At 39.3% G+C, this 17,912-nt stretch overlaps 1 protein-coding gene across 1 annotated transcript; it reads left to right on the top strand.

The window, feature by feature from the left end:
- Positions 1-2,508: 2,508 nt before the first annotated feature.
- Positions 2,509-16,712, top strand: ankrd33bb (ankyrin repeat domain 33Bb). The gene is made up of 5 exons (XM_082512641.1): positions 2,509-3,680; positions 9,615-9,744; positions 14,613-14,753; positions 14,870-15,033; positions 15,149-16,712. The coding sequence occupies exons 1-5, from the start codon at positions 3,186-3,188 to the stop codon at positions 15,803-15,805; spliced, it is 1,587 nt and encodes a 528-aa protein (XP_082368767.1). The 5' UTR covers positions 2,509-3,185; the 3' UTR covers positions 15,806-16,712.
- Positions 16,713-17,912: the final 1,200 nt, after the last annotated feature.

Below are 17,912 nucleotides of genomic sequence, written 5' to 3'. Positions count from 1 at the left end.
CCTGAAGAAACCCTTGTTCCAATCAGAGGGGTGGCTAAGTCATGTTATATGAGTACCCCTGCACGTTTCATGGTGCTACTTTGTGGAAACATGCAGGTGTTCTAAATATTTATTCACATAAATTTATTTCATAATTAAAACAACATCAATCACATACGTGAGTGTCAGCGGTTCAGAACAGTCTAATTCCAAACTGGAATGATGTCTAAGGAAAAAAAACGGCTACAAAATAGGATATGGGGTTATTTCTGCCAAATCCAATTACCTTTGTATTTGGGCTACCTGTTAAGACTGTGCATTAGCACAGATTAGGAGCATATGCAGTGGAAACCTGATCTCTGCTGTCAAGCTAAATCTGATTTTCCCAACCTGTGCTTCATTTTTTAACAAGCAAAATGGGCTCAACGTTTTCATGCCGATTAAATCATAGAGTAAGCGGCTGTGGTTCAGAAGAGATTAGCACTGTCAAAAAAAACATTTCCTTTTCTGCTCTATTGTAAAACCTTCAGACTTCAGGCAGAAAACAAGTGTAAGGTTTCTCTGACAGATTTCTACTTTGCATAACAATAATTTCAGACTTGGAGAAAAAAAAGTATTGTGCTCATTGGAAATTAAAACAGTTAACAGATGGATTTAACAGCTACAGATTAATGTTCCTGTGCCTGATAGAATTTCAGCTGCTTAAACTTTATCCTAATAATAGCTAATAATGTTACCTGCCTGAGGTACTGTAACCTACTTGGCAAAGATTGGACTACGTGGAATTAATCCCATGCTGTCTGATACAGATGTCCAGATTGTAACCAAGTATACTGATCTACAAACTGGTAACAAATAAACAAAATTTAACAAAAGACGTTTCACTGTGTGGTATAATTTTGTGTTTATTCCTTTATTTATCAATTCAGTTCAGTTCAATTCAATTTTATTTATACAGCGCTTTATATTGTAAGGTAGAGCGTAATACATACAGAGAAAAACCCAACAATTATATGACCCCCTATGAGCAAGCACTTTGGCAACAGGGGAGGAAAAACTCCCTTTTAAAAGGAAGAAACCTCCGGCAGAACCAGGCTCAGGGAGGGGCAGGGCCATCTGCTGCGACTGGTTGGGGAGAAAGAAGGAAGACAGGATATAAGACATGCTGTGGAAGAGATTACTATAAGTGTACAAGAGCTAGCTAAATGGCAATTTTTCAGCCGTTAACTCGTTGATATTTCCAGCCACTTACAACTGCCGATGAGAAAAGTTTTGGATTAACAAAATTAAAAAAAAGTTCACAGCCATACCAAAATGCATGCTAATCAGTATGCTTAGTAAACAGGTGTATCATGTGCAATTTTACCATGCTAACACAGTTAGTAGTGAAGGTCAATGTTACTACAACACACTGCATAGAAATATGTGCACAAAATGGTATTGTAGTTATTTAGCATGTTATTTAGCATTCATGTAAAATGATACGGCCATTATGGTGCAAAACCGAAAGTAGCAGTCTCACCAAAATGAGTTCATATTGACTCTTTGGGAGTTTTTTGATGTCAGTTGAAATATTAAAGTTGAAAAATCTAGTTAATCAAATCCATTTATTCAAAATCTGATTTTTTAAAATAGAAATGGCTTGGATCACATGACTTACAAAACCAAGCCTATAACTTAACAACCACCTCTAGACGTTTAGATTTTCCTCCTGTAATGCTATTTTTGATACACTTTTGTCCTTTGTCAGAGATAATGTATTTATCCAGGGAATGCTGGTATCACAAGGTGATGTGAATAAAGTGTATTGTATCAAACTAGGCTGTAGCTTAGTTGTTGTTGAAGGTGACATTCGTAAACTCTCTTAGGCCTGAGTGATTCCAGTCCTTCCAAAGTGCCCTGTATACAAATGAGATCATGTGGCTGAGAAATCCAATTTAAGCTGGCAGTGTTAAGTGCAGAAGACGTTGAGAGCAGAGGTGGGGGAGATGGCGTCAGCTTGACCAGCTGCACTTGTGACACAAGTATAACATCTGCTACATTTATTTTCCATATGGTTTGTCTTACGTGCTTTCAATAGCCTTTCTTGTGGCGCCGGTGGCGCCTGTGTCCGGCAGCCTCGCCTCTGTCAGTGCGCCCCAGGGCAGCTGTGGCTACAATGTAGCTTGCCATCGCCAGTGTGTGAATGTGTGTGTGGATGGGTGAATGACTGAATGTAGTGTAAAGCGCTTTGGGGTCCTATGGACTAGAAAAGCGCTATACAAATGCAGGCCATTTACCATTTACCATTCTTGTGGAAATAAAAGAGTAATGCTTATTTTGTTCTATTAAGAAGAAGCCTAATTGTTAAAATTATTGAGTTTCAACAGTCCTTTCTACTTGTGCTTGTCAGTTTTAGTTTATTGTGTTGAAGCAGAAGACGTTTCTGGGGAGGTGAATGTAACCAAATGGCTAGAGCTAGAGAGAAATCTAATTGGATTACCACGCAGTACTTCAACAGAATCTCTCTCCCGATCCCACTGCTGGCGATCATCAAAGAAAACCCAGTGTTCCCCCGTGAGCAAACACGGGATTAACTGCTCAGTTGTGTCAGTTTTGAACCAATACGACCGCGCTGGTTCTTCTGCTTTCAAAAAGACAACTTCAGCTTTAACTTCTAACCGAGACTTGGAAAATTCAAGCTGCATGTTGGATTTCCAGTGCAATGATCATACAATCTGATGAACGGTGCTGGTGGTGCCTTTGCAAAGAGTCACACGGAGAAGCGCAGTGGCTTTCGTGCATTTCATAATTTTCTCTGACTTTTTTTGAAAATGGAAATTTGACAATATCATCAGAGAAAGATTAGGATGCTTTATTCTGCTTTACTCTTTTTTTCATCACTTTAACAGCCCAGAGCAACTGATCATGCACATGATCAAGCCTTTGAGGACACTGTGTTTTGGAGTCTTCGGGAATCCTAACCTCTTTGGCACCGACAAAGACTTATCAGTAGTGATAAAGGATTGTCCTTGTTCGTTTGGGAAATCCAACGCAGCAAAAAACTGATGGAAGTCGGGAAACTGGCAGGATTGAGTTTCCTGGGGGGTAGAAGGAATCATCATATTTCAGAGACCCAATGGACTCCAAGGTAATTGAGAATTCCTAGACTTCTTCTGGCTCCCACAAGGATTTTCGAAGAGTGTTTTCGACGGAGGAGGATTTAAATGGTGCTAATAACGGAGGAACAAGGTAAAGGTTCAAAGGTTCAAGAGAATGGAGTGGCTGGAGGAGTCAGAATTAGTAAGACTGAGTATAGAACCAATAAAGTGGATATGGATATTCCTGTCATGTCCATCACCAAGGCTGGCAAAGACGACGATGAGAGCGAGGAATCAAGTGAGGCAGATAATGAGGAACTTGAAATCGATTACACTCGAAATTACTGGGAGGATGAGGATGATATCTACCAGGAATTTGAAGAGTTGGACTTTGAGACCTTGCCCGATCGCTCAGACACACAGAGCATTGCCTCAGATGACTCCTCCTATCCCCTCGACAATTCAGTCACCTCTCACATGCGCTACTCGTTTAGCTCTGACAGTCCAGAGCCCATCTCCTTCTTCAAGGCCTGCTGCAACAACAATACCGTCATTGTCAAGATCATGATCAGACAAGGAGTGACTGAAGAGGAAGTGAAGGAGACGGACAGAAACAGAAGAGTTGGTATCTGTGCATTTATTAGAATAATGTCTTTGACAAAGTCTCACGCACCTTTTTATTCATAAATAATGTTTTTTTATGAAAAAATTAATAGCAGTACAAATGGAAAACTGCGCTGCTGTCTTTCAACGTCATTAGTACAGTTGTGTTCATAAATACCTTTGCTTCTGTACATGTAATGTGTCAGTAGGTCTTACCTTGGTCTCGACTTAACTTTACGAACAATAACAAAACCATATTAAGGTAGACTGCTTGATTTAAAAAAAAAAAAAGCATCTATTAAAAGTGCCTGGGTGGCTATCAGCACATAGTCTTCAAAACAACATATAAGAATATGCTTACAAGATATGCGATGACTCGTGACAGCTGTGCAGCACTGAGGTTACGGTCATAATTCAGTTGTATACAGATATGATAGAACTTTGACAAACATTTATGCAAGCACACCATTCACTGTGTCAGATTACACACCTCAAGCAATTTTAAATTTAAATAATTTGAAAGTGCAAAACAAAATATTACACACCTGTGATTTTCTTATGACACCCTTTATGCCTGCTTTGAGTAAAAGAATGCTATCATCATCCTGCTCTATCACTGATATCTGGTTTTTCTGTCAGGTCAGCTGAGCATGGTCTAGCTCTTAAAACCCAGTAAGACACTGAAGGTCAGATCCTAAAGGAGGTTCAGAGCAGTTGGTTAAGCCTTCAGTGACAGATGGGCCAGTGCAGTTACCGTGTCACAATGCAGCTTGCCAACCTTGCCCAACCTTTTAAAGGCTTACTATCAGAGGTGTGGACTCGAGTCACATGACTTGGACTCGAGTCAGACTCGAGTCATTAATTTTATGACTTTAGACTTGACTTGAAAAAATGTTGTAAGACTTGTGACTTGACTTGGACTTTTACACCAATGACTTGGGACTTGAATTGGGCTTGAACCGGTTTACTTGAAAAGACTTGATATTTTACCCCAAATATAAAATTTAACATGCATATTATATAGAGATTGAAAATGTGACGTCATTCACGGGTAGAACCGCAAAGGATTCTGGGAACTCGTGGCAAGCGGTACTAGCGCACGCAGGCTTTCAATTAAAATCAGTTATACAGCGATAAAAAGAAACACAAAAATGTCAAGAAGCCGTTGTATTATTAACTGCAATAGCCGGTCGCATGACAGCCACGGGAAGCCGACGGGTAAAGAGATCGGTTGTTATCGGATTACGTCATTGAAGAGAAATTGTTCAAGCCATGTTTCCGAAGTGACAAAGGCGACTGGATTGCAGCCATTCAAAGATCAAATATAACGTCCCAGAACACTCCAGCTCACAGGTTAGTCTGCTCCAAGCATTTACACGAAGGTCAGTCTGCTGTAGTAGTTAATACGTCATTTTCATAACATAATTAGTGATATAGGTTACAAGCAAGTCTGGCGCTGAACAGAAATTGTCGCGCTATGCTCCTTTATTTATTGTGTTTATTGTGCATAAATAGTGAATTGTCCTGACACAATATTGCGTTTCGCTTCTGTTATTATGGTACATTGACAAAAACATATACTTTTATTCACAGGATAAAACAGGTTTTTTGTATCACTAATTGCCCAGTACGATTACAGCATACAGTATTATTGTCACTGCTACATTTCTGTGATGCTACCAGAAATTATTTCCACTGCTAATTAATTACCATTGAGCTCAAAGGTCCTATTAATAAACGGTTAACGAATGTGTATTTATGACGACAATTTGTGAGACTGGTAAACTTATGATATGTACGATGGTCTTTACTTTCTACACGGTGCATTTCAAGGTCCTGCACCCATCCGTCGGTAAACTGTACCTGGGCTTGTTGCAGTGACCTGAAGTTACTAAACTTCATGAGTGTGTGCGCTCACTCCAAGAACCGTATAATTATAAATATGCATATAAATATGCTAAGATGAGATAGCTGACTTCATCTAACTAGCAAATGTTGTCCAGGCTACGTTGGTGATACAGTTTTTTTTTTTTATGTGTATGATATTTTTGTCATGCAATTTTAAAGCCAGTCCTACAAGCGCATCCAAGAATAACATGCAGCTTATCTCAGAACTGTCGGTGAAAATTATTCTTGGAGCTAGCTTTAATTGAGCTGCATTTTAAAGAGGTGCAATTTCACAATTTGTGTATATTTTCTAAGTTCACTATTTTGTCATGAAATACCATGAAATAACCATGAAATTTATACCTTTTCATTCTTGATAGATGTCTGACTTTTAGTTTAAGTTCTTGCCAATATCTCACCTACAGGTGAGGTGAGGATCTTTTTTTAAACCCGGTTACTGTCTCTTGGTCATTTTTAGACATCCCACTTCCAGTGAATCACTTCCACTTTACACCACAATTACTTCAGTTTATTTGATTTTCTTTGTTGTTTTAGTGGCCAATGCTCGCACAGACCTGTGAATTTAGAACAACTAATTCACAAACACATGCTAAATGGTAAGAACCATAGAGACCGCAATGTTGTTGTTTTCCATATTCAGATGAAAAGGTGGAGTGCTAATTTCACCTGTTTGCTTAGCAAGCTGCACACACATATTGGCTAATTAGTGCAAAGACCCTGCCTAACTACACAGACACAAACTACTACTGCACAAACTACAGTACTAGTAGGCGATTTGACCAGCTGCACTTGTGACACTTATTTTAAGTATAACATCTGCTACATTTATTTTCCATATGGTTTGTCTTACGTGCTTTCAATAGCCTTTCTTGTGAAAATAAAAGAGTAATGCTTATTTTGTTCTATTAAGAAGAAGCCTAATTGTTCAAATTATTGAGTTTCAACAGTCCTTTCTACTTGTGCTTGTCAGTTTTAGTTTATTGTGTTGAAGTTTATTGTGTTATTTATCACATAATTTTGTGACTTCAGTCAAAGGAGGTGAGGCCCAGCAGGCAGGAATGGTTCCAGTTGCCATTGTTGGCAGCTGGAACCATTTCAGCTGCCAACACTGCTGCCAAACTTTAGTCAAAGTCTGAGTCAAAAATCTAACTCTAGTTTCCAGTTGGTTAAAAAAAATCTCTTTGTGTACCAGGCTGTTACACAAAGGCACATTTACAGCACATTAATGCTTTAAAGTTGGACATTTTATAACATGGTAGTCAATGGGATAGCTCACTTTGAATCCAGCTGCAGTTGACCACTAAAGGAAGCACAGTTCTTGGTACTTTTGGCACGTTTTTGTTCTTAACAAAGTTAAGAAAGCTGTGTTTTATTGTTAATCTGAAGATAAATTTGAAAGTGAACTTATTTCTGAACATTTCTGCACACTGGGTAGAAGATTCTGTATGTTCTGTTGAGCTGGAACACACAGTGGAGAGTAGTTCTGGATTAATGTGAAGTCCTTAGGGTCGCCTTGATTATGAATGTGTTGTCATGGGTGTTGCTATCAAATTGGCTGACATCATCTCTATCAACAGCTTGCTTTTTTACCAAAACTTTTTTACCAGCCGTTTGAAAAACGATTACCCAATGCCCTTTAGATCTGCTGTCTCTATGGGAAATTCTTCTTGGAATCACAACACTGTGGGGTCAACCCACTAACTGTTTGCACTCTTTGTGAAGCACAAAAGACCCAATTATTGGCATATGACTGCAAACTGGATGTCATCTTTAATATGTGTTGTGTTGGAAGCAGACTGGCCAGAGACTGCAGCAGAAACCTCAAAACCCATCTCAGTCTTCTTGTGCATTTACCAGCAGCGTGCCCAATTCATAAACTTTGGCATTTTCTAACAAAAGCAAACTGAAAATGTGTGCACACTACAAATGGATAAAGAAAGCAATGACCAGTGGATTTTGTTTTTCTTTGTACAGGTAAGACATATTTACAAGGAAAAATCACTCATTCTGATTCTAGATCCTTAAATTTTTAAATAAAAAATCATGCAAATCTAAACCTCTTTGGGTTTTGTACTGTTAATCAGAGAAAAACAAATTTAAATGAGACCAATAATCAAGGACATGTTTTGTGAATAATCAACACCAAAAATAATAGTTGCAATCTTAATAGTTTAACTTCATGGCACTGCTATTGTCTTAAAGTTGAATAACTGCCATTACTTGCCTTGCAATCAAGTTCTGGTTGAGCAATAAAAGCTTCTTCTAAAGCAAAAACATGTATAATATTTTTTCATTGTTGTACTACACGATTTGGGAAGACTGGTGTGCACAAAATGTCTTGTTGTCTTGACTGGACACAAACTACTATTACATGTGGTGAAACAGTACAGCTAACCCCCCCCAAACCCATCTCCATAGAGACTGTGTCAGCTCCCAAAAAGACAAAAAAACAAACTAAAAACCAGCAACAAACAACTTAAACATAAACAATTACAAAGAAAGAACAATACAGTATCCACATCTGAACCAAAGAGTAAAACAGTGAAATGTAGATTATTAAATATTAGGTCTCTCTCCTCTGTTAGTACATGACTTAATAATTGATCAACAAATCGATCTACTCTGCCTTACAGAAACCTGGTTGCAGCAGGATGATTATGTTAGCTTAAATGAATCAACACCCCCGAGACATTCTAACTACCAGAAATCTCGAAGCACAGGCCGAGGGGGCGGTGTGGCAGCAATTTTTCACACCAGCCTATTAATTAACGAAAGACCAAGACAGACTTTTAATTCATTTGAAAGCCTGATGCTTAGCCTTGTCCACCCCAGCTGTAAAACTCAGAAACCAGTCTTACTTGTTATCATCTATCGTCCACCTGGGCCTTACACAGAGTTTCTGTCTGATTTCTCAGACTTTATATCTAATTTAGTTCTCAGCTCAGATAAAATAATTATTGTGGGTGATTTTAACATCCATGTAGATGCTAAAAATGACAGCCTCAACATGGCATTTAATCTGTTATTAGACTCAATTGGCTTCTCTCAAAATGTAAAAGAACCCACCCACCACTTTAATCACACTCTAGATCTTGTTTTGACATATGGCATAGAAACTGAACATTTGACAGTGTTTCCTGAAAACCCTCTCCTGTCTGATCATTTCCTGATAGCATTTACATTTACAATAATTGATTACACAGAAGTGGAGAGTAGACTTTATCAAAGTAGATGTCTTTCTGAAAGCGCTGTAACTAAGTTTAAGAATATAATCCACCCACTGTGATCATCTTCAATGACCTGTACCAACATAGAGCAGAGCAGCTATCTGAACGCTACTCCAACAGAGGTCGATTATCTTGTTAATAATTTTAACAATAACAATAATTTTACCTCCTCACAGTTTTTCCTTCCCACTGTCGCCAAAGTGCTTGCTCATAGGGGGTCATATGATTGTTGGGTTTTTCTCTTTATCTATGAAGCGCCTTGAGGCAACTTTTGTTGTGATTTGGCGCTATATAAATAAAATTGAATTGAATTGAATTAATGTATGTTCATTGCATGAATGCACGCACACACAGTATTGACTACACTAACACTAATGTCATCTACAAACTGAACCTGCAGTGTGCCACTTTGCTGACCAGATACACTAAACGATTTAACAGCAATGACCTTTTAAAACAAATGCAAATCTGCTCAAAGCAACTTTGTTTAGAGCAAAAACAGATTGTCCAGCCCGAAACCTTTACCAGTGTGTTCCCACTCACTGTGACAAAAACAAAACAGAACACCACCTTGTTATTCACATGTAAGCGGGCAGACCAGTAAGATTTATTTTTTTATGGCAATCACCACATTGCTTTTTGTCCTGGAGGTGAACATTTTTATAGAGCCATAAAAAGAGAATATAACAACAAGCTTCACTGTAAATAAGAATGATTTTGTGTGTGTGTGTGTGTGTGTGTGTGTGTTTTAGGAGCTGAAATAAATCACAGAAAAAGAAAACGTTGGATGCCAAGGCGTTTTGTTTTTGTGTTTCAGTCTGGCTTGATTGTGGCGTGCTATAACGGCTATGTGGATGTGGTCATCGCTCTTTCTCAATGCCCGTATCTGGATGTTAACTGGCAGGACAACGAGGGGAACACCGCTCTTATAACTGCAGCTCAAGCAGGTAAAAAAAACACCCCCCCCCCCCCAGGCCTTTGAATCAAATCCCACCACAGTCCATACTTGCACACATGTTTTAAAAACAGAGGTTTTGAAACTGAGTATACTTTTGAAATTTAACAGTCTAATCGTTTAAATTCTTTCTTGTTATTCTTTTACAGAATGTTTCTTGTTATGACAGCTTGCAAATGATTTTTTTCTTGAAATAATAACAGATATTTCATCTTATATATCTTAAATTGTTCTTGTTTTTCTAAGAACAGTCAAAGTTACTCAGATCATACAATGTTTAGTAAAAATGTGATAACAAGTTTCTTCTATATGTTATTTAAAAAGCTGTGTGGCTGATTTGTATGTTTTAGATACAAAACTCCAACAGTAACATAAACAGTCAGATAATGAAGTAAAATATAAAATACATAATGCCGCTTAATGTATGCACATGCTAATATGTTGAGCTGTAAGTTTGGTATGTGTTCCAGTGAAGGCTGGACTCTCTCTGCACTCCAATGTACGCTGCTCCTTTGTGGAAGAGCTACAGAGAGAGCAGTGTGCAGAAACTCACTGAAGCATATAATGATGGATTTAGGCTGAATCTCAAGTTGCAAAGGTGGAGCAGTGCAAGCCAAATGTTTGTTAGTGTTGGAGTTCCTACCTGTCATGCTATATTTCACAATCTGATGCACAGTTGTATGTGTAGCGTAAAGAACTCCAGAATGTAATTTGCATGTATGCATTTTATTTGCTCGTGTGTGTCTTTAATAAAGTGAAATCAACTGAACTATAGTGATAGAACAATAGAGAGGGACATAAGAGGGAAGTAAAAGTCAAGCAGGCTTCATATGCTACTTAAGTACTCCATCTATTTGCTTCCGCTTATCCTTTTTCAGGGTCGCGGGGGGCGCTGAAGCCTATCCCAGCTGTCAAGCACTGTTTGTTAGGCGTGGTACACCCTGGACAGGTCGCCAGTCTGTCACAGGGCTAACACACAGAGACAGACTACTTAAGTACAGTATAGTGTAAACGTACTTAGTCACATTCCAGCTTCCTCAATTTTCCTGATTTAAGCCAACTCAAATAAACTGAGTTGATCAGCTTTTTAACGAAAAATACTGGTAACTTAATTAAAGGTAATTAATATTTTTAATTAACGCCAATATTAGGTTTATAAGGTATAAGGACATAGATGGTTTCTGATGGATTAATGGTTCTATTTATATTGTTTATTAACTATGTTCTGATACAAGATGAAGCAATCACATCGTGTGTGTGCGCGCGCATGTGTTCCTGTCAAGCTATCTTTGTGAGACCTGAAATCTGCATTCTACTATACTTGTGAGAACCAACAGTCACTTGTGAGGACACACACACCGGTCCTCACAAATTTGAAGGCCTTTTTGAGGCTCAAAATGTGGTTTTGGTGTCAGGGTTACAATTAGGTTATGGTTAGGTTTAGGGTAAGGGTAAGTGTTAGGGTTAGGCATTCATTTTTAATGGTTAGGTTTAGGGTAAGGGGCTAGGGAAAGCATTATGTCAATGAAGGTCCTCACTAAGATAGCTGAACGGGATTGTGTGTGTGTGTGTGTGTGTGTGTGTGTGTGTGTGTGTGTGTGTGTGTGTGTGTAAAAGCCCTCCATGGTAATCACATTCTATATGTCATTGATACATCTTATAGAATGTGATGACGTCACAGCTCCAGAGCTGTGTTTTCTCCACAAACACGACTTCAGTTATGTTACAGATTGCTAATGTTGATCTGTAACTGTGATTTTCTTCCAACCTTGCAAATGTTCCATCAACAAATGCAGAAAAACATGCAACTCTGTGAAGCCCAAAGATCCCAGAATACGTTGGAAAGTCTTTCCGATGAAACCTTTTGGTTTAAATTGAAAGACGTGACCACCTACGGCCATCTTAAGACGGAAATTTACACAGTGGGTAACTGGATCCCAAAATTCTGGGAGGATGAAAAATCATCTGTGCCACAGATAGAGCAGATAGTTTTTGAAGAACATTTCTGGACCATCATGGTAAACGAAGTCCTGTGTGCCCACATCCAACACGAAGCCTTCAAGGTGGCTGATCTGATCAGGAGAGAATGTGAGAGTCGAAAGAAGCCAGCAAGACAAAAGAAGAATGAAAAACCAGCCAAGCTGCGCCAAAGGACAACTTCTTGTCCGTTCTGAAAAATTTTGAAGAGCACGCTCACCTCCAGAAGGAAGCAAATAAAGTGGCTGAGCTGATTAAGAAAAGGGACAATCTTTTGTGCATCCGTGTTGGTATGAAGACTGTAATTAAGTTACGTTTCAAAGCTCATTTTTATTTCTCCATGACATCAACAAGCATCTGAAATGTAGTGGGCAAACTGCAACTTGCAAAGGCCATCACTGTGTATTAGGGAAATCATCAGGTATCATAAATGTGCTTCAGTTAGCTAATGGACATGACTAAATTCAGTTTCCTTTTTTACTGCAACATCTTCATTTGCAGCTTTCTTGTGTGTCTAAATGAAAAGCATGAGATCAGGTGAATTTATAAACTTGGGTTGTCCATGCAGTATGTGTTGATTCATTATCACAAAAACAAAAGGCAAATTACAAGAAGCTATATTTGGCTTAAACTCTACATAAAGGCACACAAAGTCTGTTTACTTCAGTTCATCACTGTGTAGTCATGCAGTGATGGACTATGTAAATACTCCCTTCCACACATTTTAATTATTATTATTTTTTTAATATGGAGATCTGTAAACCCTCAAAAGCCAAATATTTAATTGAAATACTAATCGAAGCAGGTGATTACGTACTGAAGGCATGAGTGGCATCACGTGCCGCTTTTATTTAAAATGTTTCTTTTAAGTTTGTTTCCAGGGTAACTTGCCGATTTCAGCAGCTTATTCATTGGGAGACCAATCCACGGCCTGGAAGCGTGTTTGGGATGATTGTCACACTGCAAAATGAAGCTGTTGAAAGTCAGATACTTTCCTGATAGTACTGTGCAGTGAAACAAAATCTGACAAGATCCTCACCAGCACTGGCTGAAATGCTCCCATCACACCATCACAGAGCGTCAGACACTCCCTGTTACTCCTCTGTTCACAATGCTGACAATGATTTGAACCCAAATTTTTAAGTTTGACTTCATCTCTCCATAAAACCTGTTGCTGCTGATTTTCAGTCCAAAGAAAAACTCATCAGAAAGACGACAGAACTATTGCTTGAGACCACTTTAAACGTGACAAGAACGTCTGGTTCCTTAGAAGCAAAACAGAAAGAAATGGGGGGTGGCTCAAGACTTTTGCACAGCTCTATATGGTGGAAGAAAATCTACCGCATAGAAATGAGTCACACCGATTTTAATAGATCCAAATTATGATTTGTGTTGTATAATGGGGTCTGGTGGTTCCCATTGCAAGAATCACCGTTATTTGCTCACATTAATCCGTACCATCATAAGTAATTTCATAGTGATGCAGCCACATGTATCAGACATGGCGCCCTGGCCTCTTATCTGCTAACAATGATGAATGGCTCACTGCAGCCAGTGATGAATAGCTGTAGGCTGCTCTTCATTTTCTGCTTCATTAAAAAAGTATCGATCCTTTTTCACACAAAAATCTTCAGCAGCACCTCAGACGACTCAGGCGACCACCACCACACACTGCACCATCACAAAAGTGCTTCCTGACCCTTTACTAAACTCTAGACTAAACTCTAGACTTAGTTTGGGAATCAAGGCAGTAATGAATTTATGTCCAGCCCAATGCTAAAACTGTATCTCACATCCTTAGCCTTAGCCTGGTTTTGCTCATTTAGGAATGTTGCAGCCGATTGCTCTGGATTTCTAAGAAAATATATTTTAAAAAAAATTTATAATTACTACATCCTGATCTTAATGCACACAGTTTTGCTTGATGACTCAGTGCTAACCAATCTGACAGGGGTTTTGGCATTATTTGGGGTTTTTAGCACTAGTGTGATTTCATCCTGCAAAAAAAAAAACAAGTGAAAAGGATACGCAAAGTAATGACATTAAAGATGAAAGTGTGTAAGTGTTTTAAAAATAATAAGATCATAACTAAGATTTTTTAAAAATATGTGTAACACAAATGTGATAGACATATTTTTAGATTCTGCATGGCAACACTTTTCAAAGTGCTGTCTCAAATAAACCTGAAAGAAACGATTCAGATGTTAGAATGAGTAGCTTTAGTGTTGTTTTTTTAATTAAAATGCTTTCACATTAAATCATGTTATCAGATAATGCTAGCAACCCTGGTTAACAAGTTGCATCCATACACTGTATGGGAGCAACACACATAAATAAACAAATAAAATATAATTTTACTCACCAAAACAGGAGCACAAACTTCAACAGCACCACAAAAAGATCTGATTTAATGACTGGAATTAGCAGAAGTGAGGCCCTGCAGGAGCACCTGCCTGTGTTGGCACACCTGTCATAGCAGTCATGCTGCAAACTTTAAGACCAAACAAAGTCATGAAAGGTGAATTATAAAAAAGATTCAGGTTCGGCACATTTGTTATGGAGGAGGAAATTTGCTCTGGACTGAAAGTGATTTTTCTCTCAGGCAGTAAACGTGCTATTTTCATTGATGACGTTGGGCGTTTCAACACTGGAGCCTATGGGGAACGACTCACTTTTGAAGCCAGACTCAAGTGGCCACTAGAGAAAACGCAGTTCTTTTGACATTTTAGAAATGGCTTCATGTTTCAGCCACTGGAGACTGCAACTTAATGTCCACTGTGTTTTCAGAAAAATGTCATCGAAGTATCGTAGAAAGAAGAAGGAGAAAGCGGCTGCTGGAATATACAAATGCAATCCTTTCATAACGTGTTTTTTCTTGTGCAGGTCATGCCATCATTTCCAACTACCTACTAAACTACTTTCCTGGTCTGGACATCGAGAGGAGGAACTGTCACGGTTTCACAGCTTTGATGAAGGCTGCCATGCAGGGCCGGGCTGAGTGTGTTAGATCGATCATGTTGGCAGGTATATAAATGCAATAAAGATCATGAAAGCCTCAACACCGAGGGAACAAAGAAAACATTTCTAAAAATTATTGTGATTTTCAAAACACCCCCCCCCCCACACACATATCCATACAGGAGGTGATATCCAGGCTCGGGACTTTGGCCGGAAAATGACACCCAAGGAGTGGGCGCTCTTCACCGGTCGGTATGAAACAGCCCGCCTGATGAGTCGGCTGATGTCCAACCCTTGTCCTGAGCAGTTCTGTGACTCCTTCTCCCTGGAGTGGCCACTGCTGGAGGTTAATACACGTTTCTTAATTTTGGATTAACTGTTGAAGGCACCGCATTTAAAATATAATCCAATTTTCAAGTTAAATGTTTCTTTTTTTAAATGAACTATTTGGTCTTCTACAGGAGTTGGTGGCCCAGGCCCAAGAGCCAAAGACCTGTAAGCAGCGTTTGATCAACCTTCTTTCCTGCTGCCCTTATAGATTTTACATCAACAACAAGGTAAAACCTATGGAAGATGGTGTCCTTGAACACATGGTCCGGATCACCACGGGACTGTCCAGTCCGCTTATCGCCACAGCTTGCCGCACGGTGTGCCCGAGCAGCCCGCCGTGCATCGGAAAACGTCGTCACGCGGTGCAAGAGATTCTAAAGAGGCAACGTCTGGCGGAGCTGAAGCGCTTGGGCCCAGAGAGGCTAAACAACTACAAGAAACTTTTCCAGAACTCACGGATCCTCCTCATCCCCAGGGAGAAGGATCGGAGGGCCAGTCTCCAGCCTCAGCTGCTAAACAACATGGCAGCGGCGTCCACAGTGGCCATAAGACGAGCCAGCCTGCTGCCACTCCATATGCTGAGGAGAAGCAGTGTGAGGCCGGGCCTAGTGGTTCCCAAGGTGAGGCTCTGCAAGGCCCCAGCTCCAAGCTACAAACCAGAAAAACTCAGAAGGAACAGTAACCAGAACCAGCTCCAGATACCCAAGTGGGATTACAAAATGAAGAAAATAGGGAGGATGCAGGAGGAGGAGCGGCAACGACTGCTACCCCTGATTAGGAGAAGATGAAGGACCAAAGAAAGCTAAAGGAGACGTGACTTACTGTAGCTTCAAAGTGCTCAGTGTAAATCTCGACATGGCTCTCAAAATGCATATTCTTGCAGAAAAAGACACTTTGTAGACCAAACTGCTCATCGTCTTCTTTGTTAGGGTTTCCTGCAATGTTGCCTTTTTTTCTACTTGAAACCACTCTTACTTTTCAAGGTGCACTTTGTGCTGGAATGTGGCAGATATGGGAGCACAAGAAAAATATCATGTACATGTAACATAATATCTCTTATTTGTATGTCTGTTGGTATGCTGACAACATTCATTGTGTATTATTATGCATTCTATGGAATGTGGCAGAGAGTGGTGAGATGCTTATTCAAAAAAAGGAAAACATCACACATTACTCATTACTTTTCTTAAAAGTAACACAGTACTTAATTACTCATCATAGAAAGTAATCTGTGGACACTAACGGTTACATTACTTACATGTTACTCTATAATAAGTCCTGAAATGCACTGTCACATTAACTATAAACCTGAGGCTACAGTCCCACACACTGACACAAATCCCTATCCTGATGAGGGCACAGCGTTAGCTTTAAACACAAAACCTACAACAAAACACAAAAACGAAATCAGGACAAAGAGAATTTAAAGGGATTATAGAAAAAACCCTCATCACTGCCTTTATTACCTATCTAAACCCAGGCTCTATCTGCTGGGGTGGGCTCTTCATCCGCCCAGCTATACCCCTCAGCTAGCTATTCGCTAGCTTTGTGTTAGCAATAGCATGCTATCTATGCAGATGCCCCTGAAGAGCTAATGTTGTGTTAGCAGTATAACACACGTGTCTGTCCTGAATGCAGTTTGCACTTTGCAGTTTTGTTCTCTCGTGCAATAAAAATAAAAGTTGTAGACCTTTTTTTTAATTTTCCTCCTCCCTTAACTGAAATGAGCGGATTACAGTGCAAGTGCACATCAGGACGAAGTCATAATTGATAGTTTTTTTTCCTTCTACCTGCCCATTGTGCACATAATTTAGGAACCTTTGTAACTCATGTAATGAGTTCATGATATGATTGCTCAGTTTAGTCCAATAACGTGTTACATTACTGTGTTATTTAAAAATGTAATGGGATAACAGTTACGTGTTACTTTGGAATGGGTTAACACCCAACACCATAACCCACCTATAGGCAAAAACCACACACTGCTGACCTTGTTGCTTGAAAACAATCCAGGTTTAACACACCAGCCATTGTTAATGGTTGACCTTCTAAGGTCTAAGCCATCATACGTAGGAACCCTAAATCTACCCTAACTCTGTATTTTGGAGAAAGCCAATATAGACTTTTTTCACTTGGGAATTACAAGCAATATATTAATACCAAAAATGGCACATTCTGATTTTCTAGGGTTAGTGCTCGGTTAAAGCTGGGGATGGTGTAGATAACATCATATTTAGAGGATTAAGCACACTGAAGGTTGTAAGATAAGACAGAAGTGAGATTATATCACAGGACAGAATGGTTTGGATGGAGACAAAGAACAGCAACGGGATGAGAGGTGTAAGAGAGGAATGCAGACATACAGAAATCATAGAGACACTATAGGGTCTGTTTTGAAGCCTCATGTCTCATATTTCATCTTGGTATTTTGACCGATGAGCGAGGGGTGATTCTGGCTGAGAACCGAGAGACCCTGTATGCTCACATGACAGCAACTTATCAAACAGAACATTTGGACATCATATTCTACTCAAGGGGATCAAAACTGAGACTCTAATCTTACCAGGAAAGGGTGTTTTGGGGTCATAGATTACTTTATGCCAGCTGCTTCCTTAAACTGAAGAACTCGGTTAGGTCTGTCAGACCCTTTTATATCATCTATTTACTCTAAATGTAACACAAATTTTTTTTTTAAATTAAAACAAAGTTCCCCATTTATTTTTCAGTTTTGGAAGCTGTGTCCATCTTTTACAGTCCATGGGTCCTATTTACCTTAGAAGAAAAAAGGGTAAAAGCCTTGGAGAAAGGGCACAACGTATTGGAAACTGACATACACATTTATTGGAGAGGAATACCAAGAGGGCGGGAATGGGGCTTTAAAGAGCAGGAAGGTAA

The sequence above is a fragment of the Aulonocara stuartgranti genome, assembly GCF_965226115.1.
Source record: "Aulonocara stuartgranti genome assembly, chromosome: 18".
Classification (NCBI taxonomy): Eukaryota; Metazoa; Chordata; class Actinopteri; order Cichliformes; family Cichlidae; genus Aulonocara; species Aulonocara stuartgranti.
This window is presented reverse-complemented; position numbering and strand designations above follow the sequence as displayed.

What these genes read in the sequence shown, in the direction of transcription:
- ankrd33bb (XM_082512641.1), top strand. Translation starts at nt 3,186, where the DNA reads ATGGTGCTAATAACGGAGGAACAAGGTAAAGGTTCAAAGGTTCAAGAG. An exon ending in TATAACTGCAGCTCAAGCAG is followed by an intron (nt 9,745 to 14,612) that starts GTAAAAAAAACA and finishes TTTCTTGTGCAG; the next exon opens with GTCATGCCATCATTTCCAAC. An exon ending in TGGAGTGGCCACTGCTGGAG is followed by an intron (nt 15,034 to 15,148) that starts GTTAATACACGT and finishes GGTCTTCTACAG; the next exon opens with GAGTTGGTGGCCCAGGCCCA.